The 22,086-nt window shown below is 42.1% G+C and overlaps 1 protein-coding gene across 1 annotated transcript in view; it reads right to left on the bottom strand.

Annotated features, from left to right (window-relative positions):
* SNX24 (sorting nexin 24) overlaps positions 1-21,774 on the bottom strand; it is a 170,763-nt gene extending 148,989 nt beyond the window's left edge. The window contains exon 1 of the mRNA XM_065874455.1: positions 21,641-21,774. Coding sequence (XP_065730527.1) covers positions 21,641-21,700 — 60 coding nt within the window. The 5' untranslated portion in view covers positions 21,701-21,774. The remainder of the gene's footprint in view (positions 1-21,640) is intronic.
* Between the last annotated feature and the right edge of the window lie 312 nt (positions 21,775-22,086).

Genomic DNA, 22,086 nt, shown 5'->3' with positions numbered 1-22,086 from the left:
CTGCCACCTCTCATGGCTCCGGCCTGTGCCTGGTACTTGTGCCAGGCTCTCCCTGCCAGCCCCGCTTGGGGCCCTACACAGCACCCAGTACAAGAACTTACTCACCCTAATCACGTGAACTCTGAGCTAAACTTCCAATAAAGCAGACTGTCGGCCTCCACAGCCAGGCATTTAGAATCCTCTAGGTCACAGAAAGATGAACTCCACAGAACTTTTCTAAAACCAGGACTTACTGAAGGAACAAACCCTGACTGCAGAAACAGCTTCTAACACAAAACTCCAGGTTACAGTGACATTCGTTCAAACTGCCGTCATCTGAACCTGGCTAAACCTGAACACTGATGAGTCAGAAGTCAAAAGTTCTACTTCTGCTCAGATAAAAGCACACAAGAATGGGTCTGGGTGGGGACTGGCCCAGCTCCACTGCCAGGCCAGAGCCATATGCTAAAACACTTACAGATTTAGGTTTGGTTGTCTGCCTTCTTCTAAAAAGACCTTCTTATATCAGGAGAAAGGAGGAAAACAATTCAAAGTTTCACCTGCGAACACTATTAGGAGTCTACAGTGAAGAAGAGTGGCTGGAATTTCATCTAAACACTCAGTGATCAATAAATAAATAGCAGTTGTCAACAATCGGTTGTTTAACCACATAATCAACATTCTTCATTTGTTTTTACATATGAGGTGATAAGCACACTTCAGATGTCATTCTCTAATCTGAAAGCATTGCAAGGGTCTTTTGAAATGCTTTTTTTTTTAGTTTTTTTTTGCAGTATAATTTTTTACATCTTTATTGGAGGATAACTGCTTTACAATGGTGTGTTAGTTTCTGCTTTATAACAAAGTGAATCAGCTATAATGCTTTTTAAAAATAATTCAGTTAAAATGATACAAATGAACTTATTTACAAAACAGAAATAGATCCAAAGACATAGAAAACAAACGTGGTTACCAAGAGGGAAAGGGGAGGGGGATAAATTAGGAGTGTGGGATTAAAATATACACACTACTATATATAAAATAGATATACTCAATATTTTGTAATAATCTATAAGGGAAAAGAATCTGAAAAAGAATATATATATATATACCTGAAAAAGAATATATATATTTATATATACCTGAATCACTGTGCTGTAACACCTGAAACTAACACAACATTGTAAATCAACTATACTTCAATGAAATAAATAAAAATCTAAGTACAAATAAAACAATAATTCATTTAAAGCAGTGAATTAAATATGAAACTACTCAAAGGTGAAAAAAATTAACACTAGATGAAAGAAAGGTAAAATAGATGATGAAATATTAACCTCTATTGGCAAAAATTTAACTGGAAAGATTAGAAATAACAACAGCCGCCCCAGTCGGAGAGTTCTTACTGTGAGGCTGATACTTAATTTGAGATCCTTGAGAGAAAACTGAGGTCAGCACTTTAGGGAACAGAGGGAGGGTGAGGACTTGCACAAGTTGCCTTGCTGGGAAGTTACAAGCCAGAATGTTGTACCAAGTCTGTCTGGCTCCAAAGCTTACCAGTGACACTCCTCAGAAGTTCCTCAAACTAGCTGACATCAGGAAAGCTTTTTCTAAGTTCATTTGTTTATGGATCCAAAGACTTAAGAGTGTTGTAAGTGCTCAGTCTTAGGTGCACTTTGGCTGAATCAGAATGTAAATCAGTCCTTTAAAGCTTTAAAACAAAGCTGACATATCTCCTTCATGCTAAATATACACTCTACAGGGCATCTTTTTCAAAACAGGGTAAGCCACCTCCTTAGTTTGCAGGCTTAGCTACAAATTAAAATCACCTGAAGAGCTCAACCTACCAAAGTCTGGGCTCCAATCACCTGAGAATCTCTGGAGATGGAGCCTGAAAGTGCTCTTCAGAACCACTGACTTACCCTATTAAGATGTGCCGGGGCAAGGAACATCCCTTAATGATCTCCACAAGCATCGTGGGGATATTTTTAGTGCAGTTCTTAACTTTTACTGCTCATCAGAATCACCCAAAGACTTTTAAAAACTTCCAGGGCTCAACCCATACTCCAGAACCATTAGACTGTCTGAGGGTAGGACCCAGGCACCTCTGGTTTATAAAGATCTCCAGGTGATTCCAAGGTGCAGCAAGAGCTGAGCACCACAGCGTTAGCAGCTAATTATTTGCACTAGAAGTTCAATCCCTCATTTGGATGGCATCCCAAGGGGTCATCCACCAGCAGCACCATCACATCGACGATTAGCCTTTTTCTCAGACTCCCTGCCTTCTCCCGATGTTGGTGATGACACCTAAAGGTCTTTCCATTTGTCAGTCACAACTGCCTTTCCACTTATGGGAAATGCTGCCTGACTCTCCCCTCAGTCCTTCAGAATGGTTCCTACTATTGAATGATTCATCTCATACACACATACAACATGGGTCATTCTCTCACCACTTTCAGTTTTATTACCTCCACTTCCTTTTCTCACTCACTGGCATTTTCAACACTGTCACTTTTTTTGACCTCGTGGACCATATGGGGTTGATGCTGTTCTGGGCATTGGAACCTGAGCAGAAAGCTACAGTGTGGCTGAAACTAACCTGACATCCCAGGACTCTGCCATTCACTGGAGGTGGACAGAGCTGCTATCCTGCTTGCTCTAGAGGGTAGCTGTAAAAGTTGACATGAGAAGTTGTAAAAGAGAAGAGCTTTGTGCTGCCTTTTCTTGAGAAGCAAAACTCAGAAGGTTATCCTGAAATTCCCAATGCACACTTTTTGATTAACAACAAATCTGCATGGTTGAGAAGAATAAAAGCCTTTGCATGTTTCAGTTCTAAACTTTTGAATTATGTAAACCTTCTCACATGGGACATAAGTGAAAAAAATTCTACCGTGAAGCAAAATGCTTTTTATCCAACAATATTTATATGCAAAAGAAGCAGCATTCACTGTGAAGATATTCTCTCAAAGGGCAAGTAAGGTGTTGATTAAAGCTTCCCTAAAACATATACTATTTTGGACTACTAATGAATGGCTGACAAGATTAATCTACATTTTCACCATGAAAACCATCCTCCCTCCAGGCACACACAACAACATCAGTGAAAAAGTTCCTAGCACTAAAAAAAATGCGTTTGCTTGATAAAGTACTTCCTGTACTAGGTAAGACTTTGTTCATTACTTCAAAAAATGTTTTCAATGCTATCTCAGATTTTTTCTGCAAAACTGGCAATGGAAAACCCACAGACAATGAATTCAGAGTCTATGATGGAAAAAACAGATCTGATTTCCTTACAAATTATAAGATAAAATGTAGCAATAATTTACTCCAATAATTTTTATGGGAAAGATTAAAATTATTGACTTTCAAAATAAGGTCTCCACTAATATCCTAAGTTAATTTCAATCCTCTACCTAACAATTGGTACTTGAGAAGGAATTTTAGGATAATATTTAAAAGTTAATTAAAAACAGTGTAAGCATTCATGTCAGTCAAGCATGACCTCTGCTCTACAATGCATTTAAATGCAAGTCACCTTGACCTGTAACACAGCAATGTAAAAAATTTTGGTCAATATAAATCAAATGTACACTAATTTATTCAGCAGGTTTCCTGGTATCTGAATCAACATTAGAAATCTAACCAGTATTTGTTATTCCGCTATTGACAAAAGGAAGCATATTTAAATGATAACAAGTACTCATGGGTGTCATTTGGAAGTTAAATTGTTCCCCAAGGACAGCCTCCGTAAACATCTACATTTAAAGGTCATTTACCACCAAATTATGAACAACTGTTGCATTTATTAGTACAAGTTCAATAGTTTGGAAGCTGCAGCCATCAAGTTTTACTGACAGTGAGATCTAATTGTTCACTAATAATAAACAAGGAAAACAGACCATTTCTATAAACTTTTATTCCCTGCACTATGCTCACTTTTTAAAAATGGAGGTACAAAAACCTTCCATAGGTATGTATTTGAAGAGAAAACTTTCCAACTTCGGGGAGAACTAAACCATAGTTTAAAATAAATATCAGATAATAAAATATAAAAGTTCGTTTTCTCATGTTATATTCATCTGAACAAAAACAAAAAGGAGGGGCTTCCCTGGTGGCGCAGTGGTTGAGAGTCTGCCTGCCGATGCAGGGGACACGGGTTCGTGCCCCGGTCTGGGAAGATCCCACATGCCGCGGAGCGGCTGGGCCCGTGAGCCATGGCTGCTGAGCCTGCGCCTCTGGAGCCTGTGCTCCACAATGGGAGAGGCCACAGCAGTGAGAGGAGAAACAAAAAGGAGAAAAACACTACAATGTTTATATATGAATGAAGTGTCTAATTTTACTTTTAGAAGGAAGTGTGATGGATAATTTTACCATGAGGTGCCCGGATATTCAGTTAAACGTTATTCCGGGTGTTGCTGTGAGAGTTTTGAGATGAGATTAATATTTAAACTGGTAGACTAAGTAAAGCAGGTTGCCCTCCATAACGTGGTGGGCCTCTTTGGATTCTGAATGCAACATATTCTGGTCCCTTTACCAAGTGACCTAAAAAGCTGCTAGTTTTGAGTGTACCCCAGAACAAGAGGAGGCTCTGTAATAGGTCCTGCTGCTGTTCAAGCTGCTCTGCCGCTTGGGCCATGATGATCCAGCAGATCCAATGGTGCTAGAAGGGCAGTAGCACATGGGGATGGTGTTTGAAGCCTTCAGCAGGGCCTTGCAGATGCATCACAGCGCAGGTCTTCAGGATTCTGGAGCAAAGCTCTGCCATCCTCTGTGGATACCTACTCTCCTTTTGAGGAACAGCTCTTGGCCTACTAATGGGCTTGAGCAGAGAGTGAACACTTAGCCAGGACCAAGTTACCATGCAACCTGAACCGTCCATCAGGAACTGGGTGCTATTTGGCTCACCAGGCTAAAAGTTGGGCATGCACAGCAATACTTCATCATTAAACAGGAGTGGTACGTATGTGATTGGGCCCAAGAAGGCTGTGAAGGCACAAGTAAGTTACTTGAAGAAGTGGCCCAAATGCCCATGGTTCCCACTCCTGCTATTACCTTCTCTCTCCTAGCCTAACCTATGGCCATTTGGGGAATTCCCTATGATCAGGTGATAGAGGAAGAAAAGACCTCTGCCTGCTCTACAGATGGTTCGGTACCATAGGCAGGCACCACATGAAAGTGGACACCCCGTCAATACAGGCCCCTTTCAGGGACACCCTTGGAAAATAATGTTGAAAGGAAATCCTCCCTGTGGGCAAATTGTGAGCAATGCACCTGGTTGTTCACTTTGCTTGGAAGGAGAAATGGGCAGATGTGCTACCACATACCAATTCATAGGTTGTGAGCAATGATTTGGCCGGATGATCAGGGAACTGGAAAAAACATGATTGGAAAACAGTGACAAGGAAATCTGAGGAAGAGGTATGTGGCCAGACCTCTCAGAATGGGCAGAAAACATGAAGATATTTGTGTCCTATGTGAATGCTCACCAAAGGGTGACCTCAGCAGAGGAAGATTTTAATAATCAAGTGAATAAGATGACCTGTTCTGTGGATACCAGTCAGCCTCCTTCCCCAGCCACTCCTGTCATCGCTCAATGAGCTCATGAACAAAGTGGTCAAGGTGGCAGGGATGGAGGTTATGCATGGGCTCAGCAACATGGCCTTCCACTCACCAAGGCTGACCTGGCTACAGCCACTGCTGAGTGCCAGCAGTAGAGACCAACACTGAGCTCTTAATATGGCACCATTCCCCAGGGTGATCAGCCAGCTTCCTGGTAGTAAGTTGATTACGTTGGACCACTTCCATCATGGAAGGGACAATGTTTTGTCCTTACTGAAATAGACCCTTACTCTGGATACGGATCTGCCTTCCATACATGCAATGCTTTGCCACGACTACCATCCATGGACTTATGGAATGAATACCTTATCCACCATCACGGCATTCCACAGCACAGCACTGATTCTGATCAAAAAACTCATTTCACAGCAAATAAAGTGATACAATGGGCCCATGATCGTGGAATTACTGGTATTACCATGTTCCCCACCATCCTGAAGCAGCTGGTTTGATAGAAGGTGGAGTGGCCTTTTGCAGACTCAGTTACAGTCTCAGCCACAGGGCAATACCTTGCAGGGTAGGACAGGGGTCTCTAGGAAGGTGGATATGCTCTGAATCAGCATCCAATATAAGGTGCTGTTTCTCCCAAAGCCAGGATTCACAGACCCAGGAATAGAGAAGTGGAAATGGGAGTGACCCAATTCACTGTTACCCCTAGGGACACACTGGCAAAAATCTTGCTTCCTGTCCCCATGAATTTATGCTCGGCTGGCCTAGAAGTCTTAGTTCCAAAGGGGAAAAAATGCTTCTATGCTTCTACCAAGAGACACAACAATGATTCCATTGAACTAAAATTTAAGACTATCACCTGGCCACTTTGATCTCCTCGTGTCTCTAAGTAAGTATGTGCAGAGGGAGGTGCTGTGCCGGCTGGGGCGACTGATCCTGACTGCCAAGGGGAAACGGGACCACTACTCCACAATGGAGGTAAGGGAGAGTGTATCTGCAACGCAGGAGATCCCTTAGGATGTCTCTTAATATTATGATGCCCTGTGATAAAAGTCAACAGAAAACTATAACAATCCAATTCAAGCAGAACTACTAACATCTCAGACCCTTTGGGAACGAAGGTTTGGGTCACTTCACTAGGTAAAGAACCAAGAGCAGCTAATGTACTTGCTGAAGGCAAGGAGAATATGGGACTGGGCAGTGAAAGGAGGTAGTTATAAACATCAGCTGCAAACTTGTGACCAGTTACAGAAATGAGGGCTGTAATCGTCATGAGTATTTCCTTCTGATTGTGTTATGAATATGTTTGTGTGCATATATAAATGTGTACATACATATATTAATATACAGAAAGCAAATATCTTTGTTTTCTTCCCTCTTTTATCTCTTCATTTTGTAACATAAGATGTACTGACGGGCTTCCCTGGTGGCGCAGTGGTTGAGAGTCCGCCTGCCGATGCAGGGGACGCGGGTTCGTGCCCCGGTCCGGGAAGATCCCACATGCCACGGAGCAGCTGGGCCCGTGAGCCATGGCAGCTGAGCCTGCATGTCCAGAGCCTGTGCTCCACAATGGGAGAGGCCGCAACAGTGAGAGGCCCATGTACCGCAAAAAAAAAAAAAAAAAAAAAAAAGATGTACTGACTTTCTACAGGAGTTTTTAAGTATAGTTAACTTCACATCATAGTATTTAAGTTTCAGGATGTCCTGACTCAAGGACCTTAACTCCTCTTCTAGGTAAGGGGTCAGAGTGTTTTAGTTGTATACAGGATAGTTGTATCATGTGAGGAAGAATTATGACCTTACTGAGATCTTTATTTGGAGATTAAGTATGGTTTAAGGAGATGCACATGGGTGCCAAGTTGGTAAGGGGTGGACTTGGAATGGTTAATTTTATATGTCAATTTGACTGACCCACAAGATGCCCAGATATCTGGTCAAACATTTCAAATTAAGCAGGTCCAAAAACAGGACTTCTGATCTTTTCCCCAAAATGTGCTCTACCCAAATTCATCCACATTTCAGTAAACAGTGCCACCATTCCTCCATTTGCTCAAGCTAAATATCTTGGAGTCATTCCGTTCCTCATTTTTTCTCACATTCCATATCTAATCCATCAGTGAATCCTGTCGGCTCCAGCATCAAAATCTGTCCAGAATCCATCCATCTTCCACCACTTTCACCTACAGAACTGTTCTAAGCCATCATCATCTTTTATGTAGGATACTACAATAGCTTCCTAACTGAGCTCCCGGCCTGCACCTGACCCTCCTATAGTTTATTTTCCACACTGAAATGAGACTGATTCTTTTCAAAGTTAACTCACATAACTAACATGTAAGGACGGGGATTTCCATCTGTCTTCTCTGCTACCGTGTCCTCAGCATCTAGAAGAGTGCCGCTACACTGATCATGTGGTTAGTAATCAATACATACTTGGCGAATCAAATCATTCCTCTGCTTCCCTTCCCTCAGAGTAAAAGCCTTATCCCTCCTTCCCAGACCTACTGGCTATGCACCACCCAAACCACCCCCCCACCTCACATTATCTGCCCCCATCACACTACCTATGACCTCATCCCCTATTACCCCCTATTCTCTGACTCCAGTCCGACCTCACTGGACTCCTTTCTACATCTAAAACACACTGGGCACATTCCTATCTCATGCCCTTTGCACACACTGCTCCTGCTGCCTAGACGAGGTTCCCTAGATAACCTCATGACTCACCCCTCACCTCCTTCAGGGCTCTGTTCCAATGTCACTTCCCCAGGGAGGGGCTTCTCTGATGCTCCCCCCGGCACTCTTTATCCCCCTTCCCTTGTTTATTTTACTCAGCACTTATCACTATCTGAGATATTATATAATTTAATTATTATGTTTATTTCTGCCCTTCTCCACCCATCCAACTAAAATGTAAGCTTCTTGAGGGTAGAAACTGTCGACTGACTCTCCTTGAACAGAGACCTTTGCCTGTTTTGTTCATTGCTATATCCCAAACAGGTGGATTACTGCCTGCCACTCGGTAGGTAGTCAGTAAATATTTGTTAAATATTTATTTAACAAATGAGTGATCTGTTTCCATTTTCTCTTGGTATTATCAACAATGCTACAACAAATAACTTTACATGTATATCCTTGTGCATTCATGGATACAGACCAAAAAGTGGGACGCCTGGGTCATTAAGCGTTATATAAATATTTTATTTAATAAATATTGTCAAACTGACCTCCAAAACAGATTCTCCAAGTTATAGTCTCACCAACAGTAGGAAAGTCTCAGCAACAGACAGTAAAGAACCATCTCCCCTCAACCCCATTTTCATCAGTACTGGTTTTTATCAATCTTTTTCACTTTGCCTATCAAATTTTTTAAAAACTTGGTTTCAACTTTGCCCTTCCTTAATTACTAGTGATACTAGCTATCTTGTCATGTATTTTTGGTCATTTGTACCTCTGATATTTCTCTTCTCTTAAAAACAAACAAACAAACAAACAAACAAACTCTCTCATTACTTGTAGAGCTTCCAGGACAAAATTTTACCTGGGGATCTACAGTCCCACTAAACCACTCAACCCAACCTTCAAACTCCAGTCCCACCCCACCACCTACCCACTACCCAGACTTCTCACCCTTCCCAAGGCCCTTCCTTGAACCTGAAATCATCGTCCTCCCTTTCTCAAACTGGCAAACTGCCACTCATCCTTCCAGAACAAGCTCTCATGTCAGCTGCCCTGCACCCACAATACCAGTGCAATGCCTGCGAGAAAGGAGGCACATAATAATCACGAGAATGAATTGTTGCTCTACTGGGCTTGTGTAATTTTGAAAATAAGATTAAGTTCCACTGGCAAGGTGAAGAGAACAGGGAGGGTATATAAGAGAGAGAAGCTCACGGTTTCTAAAACAATTTCTAAATTCCTAAATTTATCTAAACTCAAAGAACTAAGAAAAGGCAGATGGTGAGACTCAACCCACATATTGGTTCTTCCTTAGAATAAAAAATTTTAAGTGAAAACCTGAGTAATCTGCGATTTTAATAAAAATCAACAAGAGGACAGCAGCATATTTAAAATACCCACAACACTCCCTTCAAAAAAGGGGGGAGCAACTAGAAGGGGGACACAGAATGTTTCAAATATGCCCAATCCAGTCATCAGAATTTAGCCAGCAAACTACATGGAACCTACATTCAGATACCACCATTCACCTATCAGATTGGCAAAAATCCAAAAGCCTGACAACATGCTCAACTGGCAAGCTTGTGAGGAAACCAGAACTCTCATTAACTGCTATGGGAGTGCAAAATTGCACCATTCAAGGAAGGGAATTTGACAATGCCTGGCCAAATTAAATATGCATTTACCTTTTGATCTCGTAACCCACTGCTAGGAATCTATTTTAAAGATACACTGACAAAAATACAAAAAGATATATGGACAAGGCTATTGACTGCAGCCAACGATGGAGAGCAAAGAGAGCATCTCTTTGTATGACTTTGTATGATGGAGAGCATCTCTGCGTATGACCATGTAGTCATCTCCAGGATATACTGTTATGTAAAAAAAAGCAGGTGGAAGAAAATGTTTTAATGTATTACTGTTTAATCTAAGAAAAGGAGTAGAGGAACAAGCATATTTGTTAGATTTCCACAGATAAACCTGAGGCAGTAGATACTTTACACAAGTACAAAACAAAATTAATTTTTAAAAAATCCCTATGAATACAAAATAAAATGAGACCGGGTAGCTAGTTGGTGTTATCAGAGATGCAGATCCCGCGGATGTGGAGGGCCGATCACGGGACTTGAGCATCCTGGGATTTGGGTATGCAGAGCGGATCCTGGAACCAATCAATGGGCCACAGATAACGAGGGACAACTGTACTGAGATTTTCAGTGTGGGAGAAAGGAGACACAGTTGAAGACACAAGAAACTAAGAAAATAAATTCCTTCCTTGACCACAGAAAAGATCTAGAGACCTCCACAAATGCGGTCGTCCCTTGGAATCTGTGGGGGATGAGTTCCAGGAGCCCCAAACTCTGTGGATGCTCAAGTCCCTTACAAAAAAGGACACTGTACAGTAAATACAGTCCACTCTCCATATCCGTGTGCTTGGCATCTGCCGATTCCATGAACTGCGAAAAGGTTTAGGTTGGTTGAATGGGTGTGAAACCCACAGATCCGGAAAGCTGACTGTATATACCCCGTGCCCAGATCATGGTCTCTAACTCATTTCCCACTAAAGGTAACCAGACACAGCACCCAACTTGAAAAATCCAAACTTGAAAATGACCAAAGACGGGACAAAAAGTATATAAGAATGACAAAGGCAGTGGACTGAACTACATAAAACATGCTAATATACATAAATTCATAACTGCTAATTTTTAAAAGAAAGCCTCTATGATCACTTTTAGTTTGTGATCTTTGGAGGCAACCAATCCATAATGTTGACAAATAAATAATAAGAGAAAGAATCAAGCATTTATCCTGCTTTTCCTATAAAAACTAAGCTTCAGAGTAACTAATTTATGAGGCAAAGTTCCTTTTTTATACATGTATTCAAGCCAATAAATGAAGAGAGAATGATAAAATTAGTATATCAATGCTAAGCAACCACTAATGAATTAACAGATTCCTTATTAATCAATATTAATTAATACTAATTAATTAATATTGATTAATAGGCAATGCTCTTTGAGGGCTGCTAGCATCACAAATCAAATCTGAAAATGACCAAGCCTCTACCTTTTTACCACGTAAGGAACAGAAAAATGTGTTAATATTTTTATATTACACATGACAAGGATGTAATGACAAGGATGTAATCAGCAAAATCCAGTGTGGGAAACTCTATGAGACAAATGTCACAGTTTATACAACAAAATAATTGTTAAAAAAAAAAGCAAGGGAGAGACGTAGAAAAAGAACCTATAGATTAAAAAAGATATATTAAGAAATCACGTTCTATAGACCTAGTTTCAATCCCAATTCAAACAAGCTGCATTAAAAAAAAAAAGAACATGAATGGGAAAATTAAGGAAATGTAAAAATGGATTGATATTTACTATATTGATGAATTATGGCTTATTTTTAAATAATCTGATAATGATACTGTGATTGTTTTTTAAAAGGGGATCTTTATTTTTTACACATACAAACTGAAAATATTCACTGACAGGTCTGAGGTTTCCTTCAAAATGAAATCTTGGGGAGGCTGTGCAAGGAGCAGTGGGAAAGAGTAGGAGACAAAACTGGCCATGAGTTTATCATTTTTAAAGCTGAGTAAAGGGCTTCCCTGGTGGCGCAGTGGTTAAGAATCCACCTGCCAATGCAGGGGACACGGGTTCGATCCCTGGTCCGGGAAGATCCCACGTGCCTCGGAGCAACTAAGCCCGTGCACCACAACTACTGAGCCTGTGCTCTAGAGCCCACAACTACTGAGCCCACTCGCCCCAGCTACTAAGCCCGCGCACCTAGAGCCCGTGCTCTGAAGCAAGAGAAGCCACCACAATGAGAAGCCTGCGTACAGCAACAAAGAGTAGCCCCTGCTCACCACAACTAGAGAAAGCCAGCGCATCAACGAAGACCCAATGCAGCCAAAAATAAATAAAATAAATTTTTAAAAATTAAAAAAAAAAAAAAGCTGAGTAAAAAGGTCACTATTCTCTCCAGTGCTGGAGATGTTCAAATTTTCCATAATAAGTGATTACTTTTTAACGGGAGGGTGAGCAAGACAACAATTGAAAATTAAAACAGAACAGACAAATACAAAGCAAAATAACAGGAAATTGCATTAAAAACCTGAATGAGTACCTGGAAAACTAGCATAAGAATACAAGGTATGAACCCAATGGTTCGCTTGTTTTGGAGAGATGCAGTGGGGGATGGAAGAGAATGGAGAAGGTGGGAAATATGTACCTCCATGCCCGCTATAATACATCCCAATCATTTATATAAACATACTAGTCTCTGTGATCTTGAAGGAAAAAAATATGTAGTAAATAGGGCTAGAAAACTAAACCTGAATTGAACTGACGAAAGTTGTAATAAGAATACAAGTTGGTTAAATGTAATCGTTGCTTCTGTAGTACTTCAAAGTCTCTGCAAAGAGTTTATCTTACATAGCACAAATATTTATCCTGGACTTTGGTTTACATTATTAATTCACGTTATAGAACTTAAAAAAGAAAAAGTAAACTTCAAGGCAGTCCCCACTTGAAATAATACGAATAAATCACGAACATAACTAGAGACACCATTCCTTGCACTTTGTAAGGATTCTCTCACTTCATCCTTAAACCATCCTATAAGGTAGTTACAGGCAGACCTCATTTTATTGCACTTCACTTTATTACACTTTGCAGATATTGCATTTCTTACAAATTGAAGGTTTGTGGCAACCCTACATGGAACAAGTCTATTAGCACCATTTTTCCAACAGCATTTGTTCACTTCATGTCTCTGTAACATTTTGGTAATTCTTGCAATATTTCCAACTTTTCCATTATTATTATGTTTGTTATGGTGATCTTGTGATTACTGATCTTGGATGTTACTATCGTAATCGTTTTGGGGCACCAGAAACTGTGTCCATATAAGACAGCAAATTTAATCAATAGACGTTGTGTGTGTTCTGACTGCTCCACAAACTGACCACTCACCATCTCTCTCCTTCTCCTTGGGCCTCCCTATTCCCTGAGACACAACAATATTGAAATTAGGCCAATTAATAACCCTACATTGGCCTCTAAGTGTTCAAATGAAAGGAAGAGTCGCACATCTCTCACTTTAAATCAAAAACTAGAAATGATTAAGCTTAGTGAAGAAGGCATGCTGAAAGCCAAGATAAGCTAAAAGCTAGACCTCTTGCACCAAACAGTTAACCAAGTTGTGAATGGACAAGTTCTTGAAGGAAATTAAAAGTGCTACTGCAGTGAACACATGAATGGTAAAAAGTGAAACAGTCTTATTGCTGATATGGAGAAAGATTTAGTGGTCTGGATAGAAGATCAAACCAGCCACAACATTCTCTTAAGCCAAAGCCTAATTCAAACAAGTCCCTAACTCTCTTCAATTCTGTGAAGGCTGAGAGAGGTGAGGCAGCTGCAGAATAAAAGTCTGAAGCTAGCAGAGTTTGGTTCATGAGGTTTAAGGAAAGAAGCCATCTCCATAACATCAAAGTGCAAGGTGAAGCAGCAAGTGGTGATGTAGAAATCTGCAACAAGTTATCCAGAAGATCTAGCTAAGATAATGAATGAAGGTGGCTATGCTACACAACAGATTTTCAATGTAGATGCAACAGCCTTTTCTTGGAAGATGTCATCTAAGACTTTTCATAGCTAAAGAAGTCAATGCCTGGCTGCAAAGGACAAGCTGACTCTCTTGTTAGGGGCTAATGCAGCTGGTGACTGAAGCTAAAGCCAGTGCTCATTCACCATTCCAAAAATCCTAGGGCCCTTAAGAATTATGCTAAATCTACTCTGCCCAGGCTCTCTAAATGGAACATCAAAGCCTAGATGACAGCACATCTGTTGACAACACAGCTTACTGACTATTTTAAGCCCACTGTTGAGACCTACTGCTCAGAAAAAAAATTCCTTTCAAAATATGACTAGTCATTGACACTGCACCTAGTCACCCAAAAGCTCTGATGAAGATGTACAACGAGATTCATATTGTTTTCATGCCTGCTAAGACAACATCTGTCTATAGCCTGTGCCATGGATTAAGGGGTAGTTTCAAAATTCAAGTCTTATTTCTTAAGAAATACATTTCAGAAGGCTATAGCTGCCACAGATAGTGATTCCTCTGATGGATCAAGGCAAAGTAAATTGAAAACCTTCTGGAACGGATTCACCATTCTACATGCCATTAAGGACATTCATGATTCATGGGAAGGTCAAAATATCAACATTACCAGATATTTGGAAGAAGTTGATTCCAGCCCTTCATGGATGACTTTGAGAGGTCCAAGACTTCAGTGGAGGAGTTCACTGCAGATGTGTTAGAAATACCAAGAGAACCAGAACTAGAAGTGGAGCCTGAAGATGCAACTGAATTGCTGCAATCTCATGATGAAACGTCAATGGATGAGGAGTTGCTTCTTATGAGCAAAGAAAGTGGTTTCTTGAGATGGAATCTACTGGTGAAGACTGTTGAAATGACAACAACGGATTTAGAATATAACATAAACTGAGATGATAAAGCAGCAACAGGGTGTGAGAGGACTGACTCCAATTTTGAAAGAAGTTCTGTGGGTAAAATGCTATCAAACAGCATTGCATGCTGCAGAGAAACCACTTATGAAAGGAAGAGTCCATCAGTGCAGCAAATTTCACCGTTGTCTTATTTTAAGAAATAGCCACAGCACCACAACCTTCGGCAGCTATCACCCTGATCAGTCAGCAGACATCAACGTCAAGGCAAGACTCTCTGCCAGCATAAAGATTACAACTCACTGAAGGCTCTGATGATGGTTTGCATCTTTTAGCAATAAGGTTTTTTTGTTTTTGTTTTTGTTTTTGTTTTTTGCGGTACATGGGCCTCTCACTGTTGTGGCCTCTCCCGTTGCGGAGCACAGGCTCCGGACGCGCAGGCCCAGTGGCCACGGCTCACGGGCCCAGCCGCTCCGCGGCACGTGGGATCTTCCTGGACCGGGACACGAACCCACGTCCCCTGTATCGGCAGGCGGACTCTCAACTACTGTGCCACCAGGGAAGCCCCAATAAGGTATTTTTTAATTAAGCTATGTAAATGTTTTTAGACATAACGAGACTGCTCACTTAATAGACTACAGTATAGTGTAAACATAACTTTTATAGCTCTGGGAAACCAAAAAATTTGTGTGACTCGCTTTATTGCAATAAGCAGTGGTCTGGAACTGAACTCGAAATATCTCTGAGGTTTGTCTGTACTAGTATCCTCTTTTACAGAAGAGGAAAATAAGACACAGGAAGATTAAGTAGCTTGCCCAAAGTCTGGCTTCAGGCTAAATGCTGCAGGCAAGATTTGAGGCAGACAGCATGAGTCCATCCACAGCCTGTGCTTTTCATTGTGAGGCTGTGTCAGCTTCTGTCATAAACTGGTATAATATTATAAATAGGGTTTTGCCAAGTGGCAAAACTTTCCAAGGAAGCACCTGAAATAATCAAAATTTGATTTAATCTGTACAGGTTCATATCTAATAACATGCCTGTCTCATTTTTGAGAGACAGTGTACTACAACTTGGACTACTTAATATCACATAAAAGCCGATGAAACTAAATACAATGTGGTATCCTGGATGAGATCCTGGAACAGAAAAAGCACGTTAGTGGAAAAATTGGTGAAATCCAAAAAGTCTGGAGCTTAGTTAGTAACAAGTTACCAATGCTAGTTTCCTTATTTTGACGTTACCATGGTAATGGATGATGGTAACAGCGGAACTGGGTGAGGGGTATACAGAACAGTTGGTACTAATTTTGCAACTTTTCTGCAAATCTAGAATTATTTCAAAATCAAAAGTTTATTTTAAAAGAATAGATCAATTTCTAAGCACCGTATCTGCAAAATTCAATCCTCATGTAAAATTTTTGATTTTCAAGTGAATGTAGCATTCTGTTTGTTAATGTTCAAGAATATTTTCAAACTGTATTTCTTGTCTTTAAGGGTAAGGAACATATCTTACACATGCTTGACTTAATCACTCAACACACGTTTAATGTTTGCCTATGCTGGGAGTTTACCACGTGTGAGGCACTGTGCCAGCTATGTCCTTGTCACACAAAGGCCTCCTGCATCATAGATGCTTATAAAGGGTGACTGGAAGATAATCGTTGTGGGCACTGTGGTCTTGCTATCCTTCTGAACTTCTCCCGCTGCGGTGTCTACAGGGTTAGGTGGCAGGAATGGACTGACCTCATTCCTAGCTCCAGGGATGCCCCTAACTATTTTCCCTCCATCTGGTTAACTTATCCTTGCCACAGTGATTACACGAATGGTGAAGGCAGCCAATCAGCACACAGAATTCCTCTGCCAACTGCATTGGTTGAGGAACTAACTAGGGATAATGAGATATGAAGGAAGAAAAGTGCCCTTGCTCTGAAGAAACACCCTCTCTTCCTCTGGATTTTGTAGAATATGATTTTTTTTTTTAAATCTGCAATATGTTACCATTTTATCACCAGGTGGAAGCTATTCTGAGGATGAAAGTAAACAGAGTGGAAGTGGCCAGGCCCCCTTGATCTTACATGTCATTCTCACAAATATAAAATGGCAATAACAATATTTCCCACAGACCACTGTTAATTCCAAGGCAATATGAGCACTATGGTTATGTTAAAAACAACAAAAACAGCTAAGAATTGGAATGATATTAAGGTTTTGCTAACCTTGTGGTAGTATTTACATTTTGGTTATGTTTCTTTAAAAGGTCTTTGCCTGTCAGATATTCACAGTAAAATATTTACAGGTGAAATTTTATTTCGGATTTGCTTTAAAATACTCCAGAATTTTTTTTTTTAATGGAAGGATGAAGGGTGGTGAACGAAATAAGTACTGTAAAATATTGAAGGTGAGTAATGGGTAAATGGTGGTTCATTATATTGTTCTATTTGTGTATTTTAATCCAGAAAATATTAAACTGATAATTATCCCTGCATATATCTCAATATTATGATCGTGTATATATGGAGCTGCCTTATCTATTGAAAAGCATGATATAAAGTAAATCAGTGAGAGTCCAGATCTCAAGAAAAAGATATATTTATATAAACACAACACACTCAGTCACACACACACAGTTAAAATGGACTTGAAGGGCTTCCGTGGTGGTGCAGTGGTTGAGAGTCCGCCTGCCGATGCACGGGACACAGGTTCCGTGCCCTGGTCCGGGAAGATCCCACATGCTGCGGAGCGGCTGGGCCCGTGAGCCATGGCCGCTGAGCCTACGCGTCCGGAGCCTGTGCTCCACAACGGAAGAGGCCACAGCAGTGAGAGGCCCGCGTACCGCAAAAAAATAAAAAACAAAAAAAACAATGGACTTGAAAATCTATCTAATTGAATGCCTCGATTTTTACAGCTATGGAAAATGAAATCTAATACCTTCAAACTTTTATGGTGTTACATGAATGGTAATTCTAGTTTTCTTTTGTTTTTACCAACCATGTTATCTGAAAATGGAAAATATAAATACTAACCTATACTGGCACCCAGGACCTGCTTCCTTTCATATCCAGTGGACTGTTCTCCATCCTCACCTGACAAGGCCAGTGAGCCATATCTAGCATTTTCCTTCTTATAAAGCACCTACTGTTCTTTCTCTTCCTGCCTCACACCCCTCACCCAGACCTCTCTACGTATCCTGAACTCCAAAATGAAATAGCCTCATCTGCCACAAAAAACTCAGCAGGCCCCCAAATGAAACTGCCCACACGTCAGTTCTTTTTTTGGTCACTGGCACCCAATACTCGCGGGAGTCACCCTGCTGCCTCACATCTGGTCACCAGACCCTGGAGGTTCCTGTAAGTCCTCCCCTTTCCTTTCCCAGTTGCCTTAGTTCAGCCCTCATCCTCTCTTTTCTGGTCATTTTGCATCTCCTACATGATTAATGCTCCAGGGTCATCTTTCTAAATGCAAAGCTAATCATGTTACTTCCTTCCTTAAAACTCCAGCGACTTCCCACTGTCTGAAGCTGAAGTCCACACCCCTTTATAGCTCTCAAGGCTAGCCATCTGGTCTCTCCACACCTCTCTCTGTCGGGAATCACTGCACAACCCCAGTCCAACTCAATGAGCTGCTTCACGCCTCAGGATCACTGTGCTTCTGACTTTCTTCTCCTATTAGAAGACTCATTCATTATTTATTCAGCACACATGTAGTGAATTTTCACTATGTGATAAGCCCTGTACCAGGATACAGCAGTGGAGAGTGACACTGTCCTAGCCTCAAGGAGCTTACAGCCTAGCAGGGAAACAGATATCAAACAAATTCACTATGGGGGATAGGGGTAGGGTGGGAAGGGTTCACCTGCATTTTGTTACAATATCCTTTCCTGCTTCTTTGTAAACTAAAATGATCTAGAAGTGGCCCTTTTTCTGTTTGGTGTGGTTTGTTTTTTGGTGAATCTGGGAGTTTAACATGCCTTTTTCCTGAAATGAAATTTTGCCCCGCACTTCCTCTTTCTGTAATTCACAATCCCAGCAAAATTCTCATCAGATTTCAAATGTCAGCATTCCTGAGCACCCCTCCTCCCCCCCCACCCCCACCCAGAGCACACCACCCTAAGGCAGAGCTGAACCGCCCTGTTCCTCCTCAGGACTCCAGCTGACATCAGAGCGCTCTCACGCTTCCCCACCTGACCCCTGCTTCATGGGCTGAGAGTCCCTAAGGACAGCAACAACATCCTTCCACCTTTCAATTCCCCACCTAACACAGTGCAGGCCCACAGTAAATGTTTAAACGTTCAAAGGGCAAACATTCACTCTTTAAAGGTAAATTACTTCATACATAAAGCATAACTTCGTATAAGCTTTTTGAATAACAATTGAGCAATACTGATAAAAACTTAGAAAGCCCAGAAGTACCACTTCTAGTTAGTGTTCTACAGAAATCCTAGTAGTAGGCATAAAAAGCATGTACAGGGATATCTTATTTCAACATTTGGCATAGTTGCCAAAAATTAGAAGCAAATGTCAATGGCCACCAACAGAGATCTGTGTAAACAAACTACGGTGCATTCCTTCTGCAGAAGACCCCTTTGCTACCAGTAAGGAGGAGACAGACCTATGCGTATTGGCACAGAAAGATATCCAGAAGCTGTACAATGACAGTTATAGTGAAATCCTGCTATTTATTCTAAAAAAGAAACAAACATGTTTTCATAGCATAGGGGGGAAAGTCTCTAAGAAAGCACCCCTATGCGTTATCCCTAAGGGCATGGGACAAGAAGGAGGAAAAATCATCCTGTACTTTAAATTTCCTATCACTGAATTTGTTAGAATGCAGTTTAATATTTCTTAAGTTTGAAACGCAATCACTAAAGTAAAAAGGTACTTTTTTACACTAAAGTATACATTATTTTACCAGTTTCTTATTTAGGGAACTGAGATGATATTTTTAAATTCTGGGTTTTTCTAAAAAGATGAAATATTATTCGATGCTACCTTCCCAGCACCCGGAATACAGACACATAGCAGGCACTCAGTTAATGTTTGCTGAAGGAATAAACTGCTGTACAATTCCAAAACTGCTGGCCAAGGGTAGAAAGTATCTGCTTCACAAACTCACAAAGGAAAAAAATCACTCGCAGAAGTATCTTAACAAATGGTTACCAACCTACATAAATTAGGATTTTTTTTAAGTAAATTTTCAAAAAGCACACAAACTCTCCTCACATAAGCAATCTTCTACCTACCAAGTTTACCAAGAAAAAGGCTCCTTCCAAATCAGTTTAATTCAAAACCTGGAGTGTGGCATATGGCTGGCCATAACACAATAGAAAGAAACAGGAAAACTTGGGTTAAAACACAGGCACTCTAATAGAAAAAACCAACCGTTCTGATCCACCGAAGTGCTTATTTGGGGAGGTAATTAACTTTTTGCTTGGATTACTGAGACCAAGGCCCCTGACAAGCAGCCTGTTTATCTCCAGGTGCTAAAAGAATGCCCTAAAGATGGAAAGCCCTCCATGACTGTTGATGCTGATGGGAGAGGTGAGACACCTGAAAGAAGGAAAGCCAACCAGAGTTTTAGGCTTAAGGAAAAAGACTTGAATAGGTTCAAATTTAAGTTCATTCCTCCACCCCTTTTTTTGAAGTAAGATACAGTATATTTAATCAATTTCATAACTCATTTATTTATCTAAATAACAGCCAGGGAGCTCAGCTCTTCCTTGGTTGAAGTCCCCCCCTCCCCCCAAGGGAAGGCACTTTGAGAACTTGTTTTGGGATACGTGGACCCAGTAGTCTACTTAATTCTAGAAACCCACATACCCCTTGGATTTTTTTTTCCATCACTACTCTTAATTCTAAAAATTCCTTTGAGAGGGTGATTTAATCCTCGTTATGAAAACACAAGGTTCCAAATAAGTTGTCACCAAAACCCAATAATCTTTAGAGAAAAGATTAAAATACTTCTCTGCCAAACTAATATAACTGGAGTTTAGCAAGTGGGTGAATTAAATAACAAGTGAATAAGTGAATAAAATAACAATCCTTTAGAGTGCCCTGTGCAATTTTCCCCAAAGCCTACCTGTTCTTTAAATGGAAATAAAACTTTCCAAGGTCCATCCCAGGCTGAGGCATTTCTCCCTCTAGCAATGACTGTCTAGATGAAGATGTCTAAGTTCGCTGGGAAATCAACTACCTACAGTTTATTTACTAAACTTATTACCCAAAGGTTCCAGGCCCTGGTCTCTGCCCTCCCTGCCACTCCTCCACTCTTGAAAGCAGGGATCCTGTTTCTCATTCTTCAGAGACCACAGTCCTAGGTATGGAACAGGTGCTCAGTGAGTACCAGATTTTTGCCATTTCATGGCACTGCATAACGAGAAAAAACAACAAAACTTCGGGAATCATCTAAAAGCAACACGTGCTTGCTTTGGCTAATAAATTCTACAAATGATGATTTTTTTTTAATTAGCGTATTTTCCATCTGAATGAATCCCTACGTAACTTGGAAACCAACATCAACCCGCCCGCAAAGACACTTCTGTCTGGACAGAGGAGCAGCTGTGCCAGAAACGAACGCAGCCCATCCCGGGCTCCAGAGGGCTGGCGGCAGGGAGAATGGCGAGCGCCGCGTCCGAGGACACGACTCCCGGCGCTCCTAACCAAAGGCCGGGAGCCGGGCAGGGAGGGGGAAGGGACCAAACCGGGGCACCCCGAGCGCCCGCCGCCGCTGCCGCGCCAGGGAGGGGGCTCCTGTTTCCTTGACAACCACGCCGGGGCGCAGCCTTCCCAGTGGGCCCGGGGAGGGGAGGGAAAGGGAGGGGAGCGAAGGGACCCCACCCCTCAACCCCGCGCAGGGGCGGCAGCTGCCGGAGGAACCTTCCGGACTTAGCAGCCGCAGGCCTGGCTCGCGGGGCCCTGTCCCGCCGCGGCCGGCGCCTACCGTGTATCCCCGCTCCAGGTCACTCTCCTCGTAGCGAAAGGACGGGATGTAGACCTCCATGGTCGCGCCAGCCGGCCAAGCGGAGGGCGAGCGCGGGGCGGGCTCACGGCCGCGGCCGCCGCCCCGCCCCCGGCCCAGCCGCTCCACCTCCCTTCCCGGAGCCCACGGGACCCAGAGAGTGCGCGGAGCGGGCCAGGGGCGGGAGCCCGAGGGCCGGCAGCCGAGGGCGTGGGGACTCTGTGGCCCGCCGCTCTCTGGGCGGGCCCGGGGCCGGAGCCAGGGGCCGGGAGCCGAGGGCGTGTGGCTCTGGGCTCCTGGGTTTCAGGCCCAAAGGGCGGCAGAGATCAGCTGGGCCCGGAGGAGGCGGGGCCTGGAAACCTGTGAGTCTGCAGAAAAGGGGTGTGCGCGCCACCGCGTCGGGGACAGGGCCGCACCCCGACGCTCCC

Source organism: Phocoena phocoena, chromosome 3 (assembly GCF_963924675.1).
Source record: "Phocoena phocoena chromosome 3, mPhoPho1.1, whole genome shotgun sequence".
NCBI classification, from domain to species: Eukaryota; Metazoa; Chordata; class Mammalia; order Artiodactyla; family Phocoenidae; genus Phocoena; species Phocoena phocoena.
This window is presented reverse-complemented; position numbering and strand designations above follow the sequence as displayed.